At 36.3% G+C, this 17,338-nt stretch overlaps 2 protein-coding genes across 4 annotated transcripts; both read right to left on the bottom strand.

The window, feature by feature from the left end:
* Positions 1–2,452: 2,452 nt before the first annotated feature.
* On the bottom strand, positions 2,453–7,351 carry LOC145047639 (disease resistance protein RUN1-like). Of its 3 annotated transcripts, none has more exons than XM_078995962.1 (6): positions 7,204–7,351; positions 6,277–6,874; positions 4,695–5,799; positions 4,181–4,513; positions 3,352–4,083; positions 2,453–3,253 (listed from the first exon to the last, which is right to left on the bottom strand). In XM_078995962.1, the coding sequence occupies exons 2-6, from the start codon at positions 6,789–6,791 to the stop codon at positions 2,594–2,596; spliced, it is 3,345 nt and encodes a 1,114-aa protein (XP_078852088.1). In that variant the 5' UTR covers positions 6,792–6,874; positions 7,204–7,351; the 3' UTR covers positions 2,453–2,593. The 3 variants fall into 3 exon arrangements, with proteins under 3 accessions (XP_078852088.1, XP_078852089.1, XP_078852087.1); XM_078995963.1 differs by having other exon boundaries at positions 6,277–6,861; XM_078995961.1 differs by having other exon boundaries at positions 6,277–7,351.
* Positions 7,352–8,553: 1,202 nt separating this feature from the next.
* Positions 8,554–10,012, bottom strand: LOC145046600 (protein FAR1-RELATED SEQUENCE 5-like). Its single transcript, XM_078994887.1, has 3 exons — positions 9,747–10,012; positions 9,415–9,664; positions 8,554–9,332 (listed from the first exon to the last, which is right to left on the bottom strand). The coding sequence occupies exons 1-3, from the start codon at positions 9,936–9,938 to the stop codon at positions 8,554–8,556; spliced, it is 1,221 nt and encodes a 406-aa protein (XP_078851013.1). The 5' UTR covers positions 9,939–10,012.
* Between the last annotated feature and the right edge of the window lie 7,326 nt (positions 10,013–17,338).

The raw sequence follows: 17,338 nt of genomic DNA, 5'->3' as shown, positions 1-17,338 counted from the left end.
AAACATAGCATACAAAAGAGTTAGAACTAAAATATTTACCCAAAGGTGCACTATCTACATAATAAGAGAATTAGTTGGACTTAAATCAAAATCATCAATGTGTTAATGTAAGAACCCCAATTGATTCATCTTAAAGATGATCAAGTTATGAATATTATTTTAAAGTTAAAGTATCAAAACTGGGTGTCAAAAAGGTAATTCAAAAATCAAACCATTACCATATCATAAAAGAAAAACATGACCATATCATAAAATAAATAAACTGACGATTCTTGATTGTAGTACAAGGACATTAAAATATTATCAATAATTAGTGGTTGAATATCTATTGTATTGCAATTAAAATATATGTATGTGATTCGAATGCAGAGGATCCAAGAATTCATGGTGCATTCTTCACAAAAGACATATATACGATTTTTAATTTCATTTTTTTAAACTAAAGTACATAATTACATTTATATTGCTTACTAGAACTGTTTGTTTTATTGTTTATGGTCTGCGCGCACAAAGGAACAAAAGGAAATCATCAAAATTGGTATATCTTATTCTTTCCCTTCCATCAAATCACACCAGATAAATAGATATGTACCCCTTCCCCTTTAATCAATCAACATTCTAGGAAAAAATATTTGATTCTTCTTGGTGTGCGATGAATATAAGAGCGTAGGAGGAGCATGTTGTGAACGACGACTTGGAGGGTTGCCTCAATTAATTAGCTGTTGATGGTCGTTCACAGGTGGCAGATACAGTTGCTTAACGAACTGAAACCTTGTCGATGGAGTTCTATCAGTGGCCGAAGGATGATGTATTTTTGACGACACCATTGCTTCTTGATTGATGGAGATGAAATGGGTGGTTGTCAACAGCGGTATTGGTGAGCACCAAGGGTCTATCCACTATGGAGAGCTGACCATCAGAGTGAGTTCCAGAATGGCAACTTGGAGGCTCGTTAGGGTTCAAGATGACATATGAATGAGAGAGAGAGAGAGAGAGAGAGAGAGAGAAGAGTCTATGTAAAGTTCATTAGCCTGGTATTTAGAAAGAGAAATTCTCTATACCAAAACTAGCCCTAGCTAATTAATAAAAAATTAAAATTAATAATTAATGACTAGTCAGAAATTAGTTATACATTTATAAAATATTTATTTGTTTATAAATGAACCTCTCTCTCTATATATATATATATATATATATATATATATATATATATATATATATATATATATATATATATATATATATATATATATATATATATATATATATATATATATATATATATATATATATATATACTAGCAAATAATTTCTTATGCAGAAATAATTATTAGATTTTATTATTAGTTATTTTATAATAAAAAATACACATTTTAAATAAAATATTTATGTTTATATCGTATGTTTATATTGTCTGATTATACCATTAATATAAAATAATTAATACTGATGTTTAGTCTAAGAAATATTGTACACATGAATTTAATATTTTATAATCTTCATTTAATCCAAATTGAATTTGTTAATTATTTTCCTTAATTTAAGGAAAGTAACTTATACTTCTTAAAATTCAAAATATGACTAATATACTTTATAATAATCTTCATTTAATCCAAATTAAAAATTTTAATTACTTTCCTTAATTCAAGCATTCAAATTTTGACAAAGATTAATGAATTATCTATGCATAATTGATTTGTATAAAAAGTTTTGTAACTTATACTTTTTAAAATTCAAAATATGACTAATATTTTTATAATACAGTATAAGATATATTTGCAATTTCAATTTATGTCTAATGTCTACCATCAAAGAAAGCAAAAGTTGTGTTTCCCTAAAATGATAATCTTTCTATTATTTGAAGCTTTGTTGTTTTAAACTCATTACCAAACATGTTTCATAACTCCGAACCAATTTCTAACATGCAACCAACAATCCGAAGTCCCTAATTAGAAACTTCTGAGGATTTAGAATTTTACCTCCCAAGTCTGATTTCATAGCTAAAATTGAAGTGTGTGGGGTCGACCATCACTAAAACTGACTACTTTTGCTGTAGTCCAGCAGCCGAAACGGCTTTTCCCCCACTCATATGTAGCCCCTGGCTGCTCTTTACTGCCTTACCAGTTTCAATCTTTCACCCTTTCTTGTTCCTCTCTCACTCGAATCCTCTCTATGCCATTGCCGACCACCGCACACACACCACACACATACTCTTGTCTGATTTCTTTTACTAAAACAAAGAAATTGACTCTTATGTACGTTGCTCTAGTGAATTCTTTATTATATTAAATAGTAGGATCAATTCTATTTTTCCAACTTAATTGTTTTTGCTTTTTAATTTTCATTCTCTGCTTCAATTTCATTTTCTGTTTACCAAAGAGGCACTCTTTTGGGCAAAGAGACAACAAAAATCATACTTAAAAAGGAATAAATGTTCATAAAAACACACTACTTAAAAACTTGTATAACCTTTATAAAAGTTATATAGAGCAACCACAACAATCTGTATTCTATTATGAGTTTGTGTTCTGTTATGAGTTTGTAGCCACCCATGCACTTCAGATGTGACACGGAAACATCCAACGATTAGAATTTACAAAGGCCATTTATTATTGAAGAAATCAAACCTCTTCCCCCTAAAAACAAAATTCGATATATCTCTATTCATTCTGTCTGTCCACAACATTTGATCAGATGCATTGACAAGATGAACCTGTTTTGTTTCCCCATCAAGCCTCTTCCCTCTAAAATCAAAATTCGATATATCTCTATTCATTCTGTCTGTCCACAACATTTGATCAGATGCATTGTCAAGATGAACCTGTTTTGTTTCCCCATCAAGTAATTGCTGTTCGTCATCGCCTTCGTATATTAAGTTTATACAACATTCGTCTACTACACCTGGACCCATAATGATGTGTATAAAAATCTCATCTCCAGCCTCCAATAGATTGCCACACCTCCAAAAGCTTAACCATGCGAGCTTTTCCACAGTCCTAGGGATTTCTTGATTCTTTTTTTGGTATGTCCACCACACATGCTCAGTCTTATTATAAACTTCAATCTTCAAAAAAGGACAGCATTTGTTTAAATGATAGAACACGACACACATATTGAAGCCATTTATTCTCAAATTGTTATGATGCCAAGGAACTTTGAATGAAATTTGTTTGCCCTTTTTTTTATACATGAAGAACGAAGGGATCTGTTTCTCTGGAACATAGGTGCTGAATATACCAAACTCATGTAACACCTGTGAATGACAGACACACCAGTACTTGTTATTTAGTTTAATTCTCAAGCTTAGCCTAGAAGAAGCATACAAACCAACTAGAGAGAAAGAGAAAGAACCTGAAGACACAAGTCTGTTCTTTCACCTGCATTTGATTCTTCTAAACCCAAATAACGTACGATTTTTCTATCAACTTTATCTACTGATTGAAGCTTATAACGACCCTCCACTTCGCACAATTTTGGGCAGTTATGTTGGTAGACTGCAGTCATGGAAGTTTTTGCAGGCTGTACTTTTTCCAACGACTTATTGTAGTTGGCATACAATGTATGGACAAATTCTGGGAGACCTAGAATTGATTGGATTTTTGAACACCTTTCAACACTGAGCCTCCGTATTGTAGGTAGGGTTTGAATACAGTTTGGTAAGGAAGTAACATAGTTGCCACTTATATTCAAATCTTCAAGTGAGACCAGACCACTCCAGTCATTTGGGAAGGAATTATCAAAGAGATTGCAAAATGAGAAATTTGCTTTCTTCAAAAAAGAAAATGATACAGATGGACGTGAACCAAAGCTTTGGATGCATCCAAGAGCTCCAAGGAATGGGCAACCAGACATTTGAAGCGATGCAATGGATGTAGGTAAGCATGGAAAGTCTCTTAAGCTTCTACAATTGGTTAGATCCAACAAGACTAGTTCTTTAAGGTATGAAATCGATTCACCAACCCGGAGTAAACCCGAACACCCTTTCAGGATCAAGCTCTCAAGACCAGGGAGTCCAGAAAAATCAGGGGTTTCGATTAGCTCAACAGAATAGCTAAGCTTCAGGATTTTTAGTGATCCGATAAACTGCGACATGAAAACACCACTCTCATATTATAAAGAACCTTTCATATTAAACATATACCCAGAAAATGAAAATGTGATGTAAGAAGGTATATTATACCTTGTAGCCATCCCAAACTCGCTTTAGTTTGCTGTAACTCATGTCGAGAACCACCAGCTTCTCCAAAGAAATGTCACATGGTATAGCTTTTAAAGAAAATCCATGCCAACTCAACCATCGTAACTTTTTTGGCAGTTTCTTGTATCTCCCAGAAAACGTTACATAGTTTAGTTGAAGCAGCATTAGGTTCTTCATCTTTTCCAGCGCACCAATTTTGAACTTTGCATCATTTCCATGCATTCTTTTCCCAAGATAGGCTTCAAATCCAAGTGTTGATTTAGTTTCCTTGATCTTCTGCATATCAAGCATGAATCCCTCTACTTTGTTTGTACCCTAATTCAGAAAATGAATCAATTTCTTGATCAGGCTTGACTGATCGACTCTTTACCAAAAAAAATACATACATATATATATATATATATATATATATATATATATATATATATATATATATATGGCTTAACACACACAATAAATTTAAGTAATGATACATAAAAGGGGTGTGTAAGCATACAGTATGGTCTTGCAACACATCAATACAGTCCTGGTGGTCCCATAATCTACTTCTTTTCCCAGGATTCTTTGGTGATTCCTGGCGAACAACTTCTCGTCCCATCTCCTTGATCAATTGATGCATCATCACTCTCCCATCTTCAACATAAACTAGACATCTATCCATTAGATTCTTGATCCCACCCACAGGGTATAGATCACATTGGTCCAATAGCTTCACAATGTAGTCTTTTTCCTCACCCTCAAAGAAACAAGCAACATGCAAGAATAAATCTTTAACCGTGTCATCTTCCAAAGTCTCATAACTTATTTTTAGAACATTCTGAACCCCGGGATGAGGAATTGCAGCAAGCTTGCGCATTGTATCTTCCCATTCATCATCTGTCTTTCCACGTAGGGAAGAACCCAATACTTTGAGAGCCAAAGGAAGACCTGTGCAATAACGAACAAATGGATCCGACTTGAAAATGTAGGGTTGAATGGGTTGATGATCTTGATGAAAGGCATAAAAACTAAAGAGCTCAACAGCATCATCCGTGGATAATGTTTTAACAGAGTGAACCTTAGGACGAACTGTGAAGGCGGTTGACAACCACTTGTGCCTAGTTGTTATGATCACTTTACTTCCAGGGGCAAACCTTTTAGGTCCTAGTAAAACATCCAACTGTTTTAATGTTGCAACATCATCAAGGATAACAAGTACCTTTTTCATGTGTATGGCATTTTCAATCTTACTGGTTCCTTCATGAATGTTCCATATCATTTCTTCCTTTTCACTCTTCAAAATTGTGGAAAGAAGCTGAGTTTGCAAGCGAAGCAATCCACCGGGTTGATCTGAGGTCTCGCTAATATCTGCGAGAAAGCAACTGGCATCATAGTTACATGAGTTTAAGTTAAATATGCATTTGGCTATGGTTGATTTCCCAATGCCTCCCATCCCATCAATCACAAGGACTACTGCATCAGGTGACGGATCTTGTAACCATGATTCAATCTCAGCAACACTATCTTCTATTCCCACTAGTTTCCCCTCAATGTAAAGGGATTTGTAGTCCAGTTTCTTTCTTACAACATTCACGATGTTGATTATGAATTTGGACTCGTACCTAGAAAGATCAAGTTAGAACAATTACATTTGTAACATAGTTTTTACTACATCTAGTTTAAGTTACACATAAAAATACATCTCTCTTCATACCATGTAAGCCTACAAAGCATAAAAACTAAATTGTTTCATATAAAATACTTTTTCACTATACAAAAAGCATCATATGAATAAAAATGTATCTTTATTTCAACAATACAAATCTATAAATAATATTTTTAGGAAAAAGAAAAAACATATTTTCTTCGAGCTAAAGATTAGATTGAATTTTGTTTATCGAATTTATTTTTAATCTTTTCATGGGTCCAAAGTCCAAACCACACAGAAAACAGATTAATCTAACATGACCGATTTATTGGATGAATGGAGTAGCTCGTTTCCATATAAATGGATCTCATGTGTGATCTGGATCAAGATCCAATCCTAAGTAACACACTAGTGATTTTTTTCTATACAGGATAAGAGGAAGCATGCATACCCATCTTTAAATACCATTCCTGTGAAGTTTGCAGCTTCTTTAAGAGAATATCTCCATGCCCCCACCTTCTCCAGCAATTCTTTCTTCTTTTCAAGGTCTGTTTCTGCATTGATTTCATCATCATACGCATCAAATGCTTCTTTAAAGCTTCCTGTTTGATTTCGGACATCAGATGGGTCTGTTTTATAGAACACAGGTACAACTTCATGCCTGAAGGATGAAGTCTTGTGTTCTTCAATAATCATCAAAACCTCATCGAGACACCACATGGAGGATGCATAGTTTTTTGAGAAGACAATGAGTGATATTGCAGCATTGTCGATAGCTTTCTTCAGCTCTGGCTTCAGCAGTTTTCCTCTCTCTGTTGCATCATCCCGGAAAGTGCGGATTCCTGATTGAGTCAAGGCTGTATAGAGATGATCTGTAAAACCATCACGAGTGTCTTCACCTCGGAAACTTAAAAAAACACCATAACCAGAACAGGGTTGAGCAGTAGCCATGGAATGAGAAGCCATTGATCAAAGTAGAGACATGAATGTTGGAATGGAGAAGTCGATATTAAGTCCACTTGAACCCAACTGGTACCTACATACACGACCTATATTTTTCTTATTATTCACATGAAAACAAAATCTTTAGGTAGGGCACCACCGATCGCCAAGTACCACCACAACCCATTAATTGGGTAACAATTAACCTAGATGTGATTACACGACTCTATTTATTTATTGAGCAAGCAAAATACTTTAAAAAGTACCACCATAACAGATAATCGATTCAAACATAACAATTAGGGCTGACAAAAGGATCATATGAATGAAATAAGTGGGTTAACATAACATCTGACGCAAGAAGCAAATCCCCTGAAATTAGACCCTAAAAAAATCTTAAATTCAAAATTAAGAACTAAGAAACAAATCCACTTACTCTGAAAATACAAGATAAGCTATAAAAAAAACCCCTAAGAAATCGTAAAGCAGTATAATCGCAATTCCTGTTGTTGGTGGTGGCAACGAGTACTTGTTCCTGAGTCCTGACTTCGTTCCTTCGTTGTAGTGATGACGACGTCCAGAAATGTTTGGGACTGTATAATAATCCTTAGTATTATTGTCCACCATAAAAAAATAAAGAGTAAATTGCAAAAATGGTCCCTGTGTTTGGCAAAATTATGCGACTTTGATCCAAAACGATAGTTTGATGCACCACTGGTCCAAAATTGGATTTTTCCATTGTTTTTGGTCCCTCCCATTCACTTCCGTCCATATACTCCGTTACATGCAATAAAGACCGGGGTATTTTCGTCTTTCCACATACAGGGACCTTTTTTGCAACCTTATTCAAAATAAAAGCAGAGCTACATCACTCTTCCTTCTTCAACTTCACGAGCTTCATACTCTTCCTACTCTGTGTTCACAATTTCTTAGAGATCAAAAATTAAAATGGTGATGTGTTTCTGTGGTAGGGAAGCGGTGGTTCGCACCTCCTGGACATCAGCAAACCCTGGTCGGAGGTTTCTTTCCTGCCCTCAAAAGGTAAGTGTTCGATTTTGCTATTTTACCCTCATTTTGGAAAATCACCCTCATGTTTAGGGTTTATTTTTTTATGTGAAGGGTTCCAGATGCCGATTCTTAGGATGGATTGATCCTCCCATGTGTGCACGATCTATGTTGATAATACCCGGATTATTGAGGAATATCAACAATGTAAACTATCAAGTGGCAAGATTGAAGATGTGTTTGTTTGCAAGTTGGTTACTATTTGTGGTGGTTTGGGTGCTTTTCATTTAGTAATAAGCAATTAGGGACCCCTGTAGTTGCATGTAATTTTTGGGTGTTTTTTGTCTTATGAAATTGTAACTAGGGAATGTGGTAGTTTTTGGTATTTGATAATGTAATATCAGTTTAGGGTTATTTTGGACAACTTCAGAAATTTGTAACCTTTTCAAGGATATAATGACAATGTATTGCAGTTATCACCGAATGTTAATGTATATTTGTTGTTTCAGAAAACAGTTCTTATAACCAAAAATGTGTTCCATAAACATGACAACCAACAGTTGGTATAAACCATAAACATCATTCTTCAACAATGACAAAAGGTTGACATTAGTTTCATGACCAAAAGGGCTAAAAGACCAAAATAAAACCATTACAACAAACTAGTTTTAAACCATTACATCCAAATGCACAAAAGTTGTGCTAAACCAAAAGATAAGTTTTTAAACAAAATACACTAATTCCTGCATTGACTGCTACCTCCATTCCCTCCTTGACTGCATCATGCATTCCCTCCTTGACTGCTTCCTGCATTCCCTCCTTCATTTCTTCCTGCATTCCCACCTTGACCTTTGCACGTCCTTGAGTTATGACCCCTATTGTTGCATTTCCCACACCTAACACTAAAAAACTTTCTGGTAAGTTTTTCAGGTTCACCTGCACCATGATTTTGCATCTGTTTATCATATTTTTCATCTGCACTTCTCTTTCTCTTGGTGTTAGGTCTCCCAGGTTGATTGTGATGTGGTGGTGGTGTTAATTGAAATGGACAGGTACTTTTTGGCCACATGGCTCTACCCTTTATAGGGTCCACAGTGTAAGAATAAGCTTCATTCCATGTTTGAAGCCAATACACTTTGTTAACATAAGTGTAAAGCTCCCCAACTTTATCTCCACTATCAGCCATTTCATGTATTGTAGCTATGGCATGCCTGCATGGAATCCCATTCAATTCCCACCTTCTACATGTACATGACATATTTTTCATGTCAACCACATGCTGGTCATGCCAAGGACCATAAACTTCATACTTTGCAGTCCCATTCCATCTAGCTCTATATTGGACTGAAGCTTCCCTATTTCTCTCAAGTAACTTTGATGTTGTTGGAGTGAGTGGACCTGGAGCTTTGGACATCACTTTCTTCACATTGCAAATCCTCTTCATAAGGTACTGCCTGATGTACTCAAGACAACTTATGATGGGCTTATTCCTACCATGAATAAGCTTACTGTTGAAAACCTCACATAAATTGTTGAGCAATATATCTGATCCTGCTCTGCCTGTATTAAACAAGAAAATTATATGAACTAAACCATATATAATGAGCACTAGTAAAGCTTCACCTAAGTTAGGGAATGTAACCTGAAAAGTGGCTTCTGGCCCAATGGTGAGGGGGGATTTTCTTCAACCACTCAAAAGCATCCTTATCAAACTTGTTAAGTTCATTCATGTAGTGTTCAAATTCTGGTACTGTGGTTGCTATTGCACACTGCCATAAGTGATCTTTATACTCTTTTGTTTTCCATTTTTTCCTCATGTTCTCATAAATATGTCTTAGACAGAATCGATGCTCAGCCTGTGGGTATAGTTGTGCTATAGCAGGTAAGAGTCCCTGTAAAGGATTATTTCACATAATCATTGCAACAATCATATACAAATAAACTATTAGTAATACAAAAAGAAGAAAATAGTACCTTTTGTCTATCACTCATGAAAGTAAAGTTAGAATTTGAGCACAACTCTAAGTCATCTCCCAAGCATTCTAGAAACCATTTCCAGCTACTCATATTTTCAGTCTCAACAATGGCATATGCAAGTGGGTATATGCCGTTGTTTGAATCCAATCCAACTGCTGTGAGTACTTGGCCTGGAAAGGGTCCTTTCATAAAAGCACCATCTAGTCCCAGAATATCTCTTAAACCTGCTTTAAACCCTTTCTTTAATGCCCCTAAGCAAATATACACCCTTTTAAACTACCTTGTTTCTCTAGTACTGTTAGGCTCATTAACAACCTCAAGCTTCACAGTTGTACCCACATTAGTTGCTTGTAGTTCCATAAGATAATCTCTTAACACCTCGTATTGCTTTGTGTAGTCACCACTCACTTGCTTTGTAGCTGTTGCTTTTGCTCTCTGTACTTTGTGTATGGACACACCAACTTGAAGCCTCTTCTGAACTTGCTCTTGAATGCTTCGAAGGGGTACTGTAGGGTTAGACTCGACCATGTCTAAGATTTCTGCAGATATATACTTCGCAGTGCAAGCCCTAAGTTTTCTAGTTTGAACACAAGTATGTTTGTCCAGTAAAGTTTTCACATACCAATAATCACTATCTTTTGACCGTGAAGTCTGCATTGACCAAGAACAATTTAATTTATTGCCCTTACCTACCCCACTTGCATTTACATTAGGTACATTACCTTTACACACAACCCTAAGCCTTGTTTTGTCGTTTTTCTTGAAGCCAAGATTCCTTCTAGTCTCAATGGCAAGTTTGTTGACTTTGTTCTTAATTTCCTTTTTACTTTTATACTTTTGACCCACTTGAAAAGTAACTGTATGGACTTCACCAAGAGAGCACTTCTTCTCCTTCACCATCTGTTTTAATATTGCTTTCCTTCTTTCATCATCACTATCTTCACCTAATAAGTCCCATTCATCATTATCAATTACTTCAACATCTTCAACATCTTCTGTATCAACAACTTCATTTTCAGTCTCAACACCTTTTCCTCTGTCAACATATTCAACATCTAGATCAACATTCATATAGAAATCACTCATGTCCACCTCAATATCACTTACATAGTTTTCTTCATCTTCAAGAAAATCACTATCTTACTCACTCCCTTCACCACCCCCTTCACTACCCCCTTCACTACCTCCTTCACCAAGTCCTTCACAAACTCCCTCACTTTCAAATTGAACTTCCCCTAGTCTTGTGCCAAGTTCTGCACCAACACCCATACTCTGATCATTACCATCATTAAAAGTATATTGATCAAAGAAAGGATCAAAGTCTTCAAATTGAAATGGTTGGTCATCAAAGGTATCAAACTCTCTTGTATTTACTTCTTGGTCACCAACATTTGCACCTTGATCATGAACTTCTGTATCTTGATTACCAACAGTTGCACCTTGATCACTAACATTTGCTCCTTCATTACCAATTTCAACATGTGTATCTTGACCACTAACAGTTGCACCTTGCTCACTAATATTTGCACCTTCATTACCAATTTCAACATGTGCATCTTGATCACCAACAGTTGCAGTGTGTTCCAAGTTGAAACACAATTTCTTACTACATGATTGACTCCCATAAACTAACCTCAATCTCTTATTTGAATTGTATTCGGGTGTCTCATATCTTACTAAACACAATTCAAGATTTGTGACATCTTGATCACCAACAGTTGCAGTGGGCACATCATCTGCTATTTCCTCAATTATGACCCTAGGTTTAACTCTTGGAGACATAAAGTATGTAAGTAACTTAGTTTCATTATGTTCAGTGTATACCTTGATGATCTTATGATGTTCAATGTACTGTGCAAGACTAAGTACATCAATATCATTCCCTAGAGCTCTAAGACCAAACTCCAAATCTCCATTTGGCAATTGATAGTGGTAGTAAATGACTGGTGGTACATCATAACCAAGCTTCAGCATCACCTCGTCCAACTCATGCACAGAGAACTCATCCATGTCTACCAAGTCAATGTGGTCTAATTTTCCTTCAATGTAGCTTATCCCTGGGAATTTTGTGAACCTCCCTCCATGATGGAGCTCAATAGTGAACATCGTGGGATATCCTTCTGTAAAAATCATGAACCAAACCAAAAAAACATTACTTTATATGGATTGTAAAAGATTTTTTTTTGTTTCAAAGAAATATGTAAGAAACAGAGTACGTTACCGTAAATTCGGATTGCATCAAAACACTGCTTTCTTGGCCTGATTTCCCACATTTGGACCATCCTCGTGGATTCAAACTTACGATTGCGGTTGATGATCAAATGCAAGATTTCAATGAACGATTAGGGTTTTCGATCAACAAGTTGGGTTTAGTGCGTAGAGTAGAGTGAAGGGTCATTAACTGTGTATATCATTCAATATGGCGGTAATCGATGATATGGAGGTGGAAAGACGAAAATACCCCGGTCTTTATTGCATGTAACGGAGTATATGGACGGAAGTGAATGGGAGGGACCAAAAACAATGGAAAAATCCAATTTTGGACCAGTGGTGCATCAAACTATCGTTTTGGACCAAAGTCGCATAATTTTGCCAAACACAGGGACCATTTTTGCAATTTACTCAAAAATAAAATAAATAAACACAAACATAAGAAAAAAACATTAATTATTATTACATCAAATAAATAAGACAAAATTGCAAAAATGGTCCCTGTGGTTTGCATTTTTTCAGGAAAAAAGTCCAAACCACGAGTTTTTTGGTTTTGTGGTCCTTTTGGACTGGTTTGTTTGTGAGAATGGTCCCTATACTTAACACCCGTTAAAAAAAATCCGTTAACCCCCTCATGTGCCTTGCACGTGAGGGTATTTCTGTCCTTTTACTTATAGGGACCATTTTTGCATATGGAAAAATAAAACATCCTTTATATATCGTTTTCTTTTCCCAGCTTCTTCCCCAACAAATCTTCTTCCCCAACGTTCTTAACTGTTCTTCCCCAACGACTATTATCTTCCATTTCTCCTTTCCTGACTTGCAATCGAACAATGGTGGTTTGTTTTTGTGGAAAGCTTGCTTTGGTGAAAACGTCTTGGACACCACTGAATCCCGGCAGGAGGTTTTATGCTTGCCCTACTAAGGATTCTGTTTGTGGGTTTATCGGGTGGGTTGACCCACCTATTTGTGCTAGGAGTAAAACCATCATACCTGGTCTTCTAAGAAACATAAATACATTGGAGGAAAGATGTAATGGGCTGGTAAGAAGTATCAACATGTTACAGGAACAGTGCAATGGACTTTTGAGCAGGAACAACATGTTGGAGGCAAGGTGTGATGCATTGAAGGATGAAGGTTTCAAGCTGAAGATGTATTTATGTGCAAGTTGGTTTATGTTTGTGATTGTTATCTTTAGTACTTGGTCTATGTAAGGGATAGGGTTAGGCAAATGTGGGGATTTTTGTTGATCAAGTGATGCAGGGTAAAAATGGTATAATTTTATTGTAATTTGACTTCATCATGTTTGTAATGAATTCCAAAATGTGTATCAGTTGTGTTCAAAATGTGTATCAGTTGTCAGATATAAGCACATAAATAGAACCAAAATGTAACAAAAGTACATTACCAAAATACATGTCATAAATTTACCAAAATGAACATTCCATTAACCACATGAGTGGAACCAAAAACCATTACCAAGTTAAGCATACAAGTGTCTGTGCACCATACATAACCACATCATCAAACCATAACTAAAGTTTTCAAAAACAAACAGTTTTTAACAACAAGAAACTAAATAGTCATTGCACCACAACAAATAATCACAATCACTTCTTAGATTGATTCCCTCCTTGCCCTTTACAGGTCCTAGAGTTGTGTCCTTTATTCTTGCATTTGCTACAAGTAACACTAACATGTTTCCTTGATAGCTTCTGCACTCCATCATTTCTTGGCCCTTGGGAATTTTCTCCTTGCATCTCATTGACTCCATCACCTTCACTTGCCTTCTGCCTTTTGCTTAACCTTTCACCCTCACTTTGTCTTCTTTTTTTCTTAGGCCTTCCCACCTGAGTGTGATGTGGAGGAGAGATTAGCTTTGTTGGACAATTACTTTTAGGCCACATGGGTCTCCCTTTAATTGGTTCCACCTTAAATGAATAAGCTTTTTGCCATGTCTCTAGCCAATACACCTTGTGTACCCACTTGTAAATGTCAAGCTCAGCCTCAGGGTCTTTGCTCATTTCATTCAGAGTTGCAATTGCATGCCTGCAAGGTATTCCCATTAATTCCCACTTTCTGCAAGTACAGGTTTGGTTCCTAACATCCACCACATGTTGATCTTGCAATGCTGCAGTGACTTGATACTTGTTTTCCCCATTCCACCTAGCAATATATTGTGAAGCACCTTTTTTCCTTGCATCTAGGATGTCTGTTGCTGTAGGTGTTAGTGGACCTTTAGCCTTCTTCATTGCCTTCATGACATTGCATATCCTCTTCATTAGATACTCCCTAATGAACTCTAAACATGAAATTACAGGTTTGTCCCTGCCTTTCTCTATCTTCCCATTAAACACTTCACACATGTTTGAAATCAACACATCAGAAACAGCTCTTCCTGCACATTACAATAACATACAATTAATGCTGATAAATAACTGAAACACATAATCTTTACCATATGCAAACATATACAATTACCTGAGAAATGACTCCTTGCCCAATGTACAGGAGGAATTTGCTTCAACCATTGACATGCCTCCTTATCATACTCACTAAACTCTTTCATCAAATGTTCAAACTCAGGAATGGTGGTTGCTGATGCACACCTCCATAAATGGTCCCTGTACTCAGTTTGCCCCCACTTCTTTCTCATATTGTCATGAATATGTCTAATACAATACCTATGCTCAGCATTGGGAAACAATTGATCAACTGCAATTTGTAATCCCTACATGACTCAACATACAATAATTAGAATTAATTTCTTGGTAAAAAAACACAATCTAAATGATCAATTGATGAGTTTTAATTTACCTTTTGCCTGTCACTTATGAAAGTATAGTTTGAGTTGCTCCCAAGCTCCAAGTCATCCCCAAGGTTTTCTAAAAACCACTTCCAGCTAGCTGTGTTTTCAGACTCAACAATTGCATAGGCTAAGGGATAAATTCCATTGTTGGAATCTAGACCAACTGCTGTAAGAACCTGACCAGGGAATGGGCCTTTCATGAAGGCACCATCCAAACCTACTAAGTCTCTAAGACATGCTTTGAAACCTTTTTTCAGTGGACCCAAGCATACATAAATCCTTCTAAACTGCCTTGTTGGGGATGTAGGGTTGCCATTAGGACACACATCTATTTTGACTGTTGTGTCTGGGTTTGTAGCTTGAAGTTCAAGAGCATAGTCCCTCAACAACTCAAACTGTTTTGTGTAGTCCCCAGTTACATGCTTTCTTGCCATATCTTTTGCCCTAAACACCTTATCCATTGAAATACCCACCTGGTAGGTCTTTTGAAAGTGATCCTGTATGGCTCTCAAAGGAATCTTCGGATCTGCCTCAACTTGATCTATGATTTTCTTGCAGATTAAAGAAGCAGTACAAGCTCTGAGTTTTCTTGTTTGTAAGCATATATGAGTTTGGTTTAAGGTCCTTATAAACCAATCAGATTCGGGGTTTGACCTAGATGCATGTATATACCAACCACATGTTTCTTTTTGTGTCTTTACTTCTTTACCCTTGCTTTTTGAAGTGGTAGGTTTAGTCCCCACTTGACCTTTATTGATGACAGGTACAACTCCTCTGCACTGTGCCCTAAGCCTTTGACTGTCATTTTTTTTAAAGAATAGATTCCTTCTTGTTTCTAGTGCGTGCACATCAATTAACTCCTTTAATTCTTTTTTACTTTTAAACTTTTGCCCCACTGAGAATGACTGTATATGTACTGACCCAAGGTTGCACCTTTTTTCTTTTCCCAAATTTCTTATGAGAGCTCTTCTTTCTCTGTCTTGGTCTGATCCTTCATCCAATGATTCGAACTCCTCATTGTTGATCACTTCCATATCTTCAGGTTCATGACCATCATTAATACATGCTCCTTCAACATCACTTTCAACATTTAGAAAGAAGTCTGCCATGTCCACATCAACATCTTCTATATTGTTCTCCTCATCCATTATGTCATCCACTTTATCTTCATTTTCTGATTGTTTCCCATCATGATCATCACCTTCATCCTTTTCATACTCTTCATCACTCTCTTCAGATTCAACATCCCCTTCATACTCTTCAACATACTCATCACTTCCATTTAAATTTTCCATAAGGTTGTCAAAAAGTTCATTATATTGTTCATCATCATTAATGGGTGGGGTGTTGTAGCATCCATCAATATGGTCATTATCATGAACCCCAATCATCTCATCCCCTACATTAGCAATATTTGAAGTAAATGGATTGTAGCATCCTTCAACAACAGTTGCAGCCTCATGAACCTCCTTAACACCCTCATTAGTGTTTTCCTTCTCTTTTAAATCATCAATATCCTCTAAATTAAGCCTCTTGCTACAAGAACCTTCCTCTCTTTTTGAATTCCCAACTCTACCCCTTCTATTCTCTGGAGAGAATGCATCAGTTTTACTCCCAAAAAGAATCAAAGACATGTACTCACCAATTGGTTCATCATTGACATGGTTCATATTTCTCAATGGAGATTCTACATGAACTTCAGCCTCATATTTAGCCCCTTGATCATCATTTTCTGGTAATTCCTCAATGACAACTTTACCCTTTGCATTTGGAGACATGAAGTATGTGAGTAGATTTGTCTTCCCATGTTCTGTGTACACTTCAATCAACTTGTTATTTTGAATAAATTTAGAAAGATTGATAACATCCTGATCATTCCCTAAAGCTCTAAGACCAAATTGAAAGTCACCATTGGGTATCCTGAAATGGTAGTATATCACTGGGGATTCAACACTCAATTCAATCATCTGTGGGTCTGGGTAACCTAGGTCAAGCATTATGGCATCAAGTTCATGTACAGAAAACTCATCTATGTCCACATAATCAACATAACGCACTTCACCTCCAGTATACTTTATGTCAGGTAACTTAGTAAACTTCCCACCATGATGAAGCTTAATACTAAACCATGTGGGTGCACCCGCTACAAGTCAAAATTGTACATGAGAACAAAGTCAAAATTTGGCGGATTTTAGTATAAATCAAGGGTAAAATGAAAAATAGGAATGTTTAAGAAAACAGAGCAACTTACCATATAAGGATGATACGTCGACAACTTCATTTTTTGGTCTGATCTGCCACATTACGTACACCATTTCGACTTTAAAGTATGACCTTGTCTCCTTTTGCTTCGATTAGGTTCTTTCGATAACGACTTTTTTTTTTGCAGGTTTAATGGAGCAGAAGGAAGAAGGAGGGAGGTGGGGAGTTGACGGGTGTTTGGGATTGTAAATGAGGGATAAAAGGTAGAAGGAAGTGTTGACACTGTAAGTAAAAAGACAAAAATACCCTCACGTGCAAGGCACATGAGGGGGTTAACGGATTTTTTTTAACGGGTGTTAAGTATAGG

The sequence above is a fragment of the Lactuca saligna genome, chromosome 5 (assembly GCF_052625555.1).
Source record: "Lactuca saligna cultivar CGN05327 chromosome 5, ASM5262555v1, whole genome shotgun sequence".
NCBI lineage: Eukaryota > Viridiplantae > Streptophyta > Magnoliopsida > Asterales > Asteraceae > Lactuca > Lactuca saligna.
The sequence above is the reverse complement of the archived record's forward strand: the minus strand, read 5'-3'. Positions and strand labels throughout refer to the sequence as shown.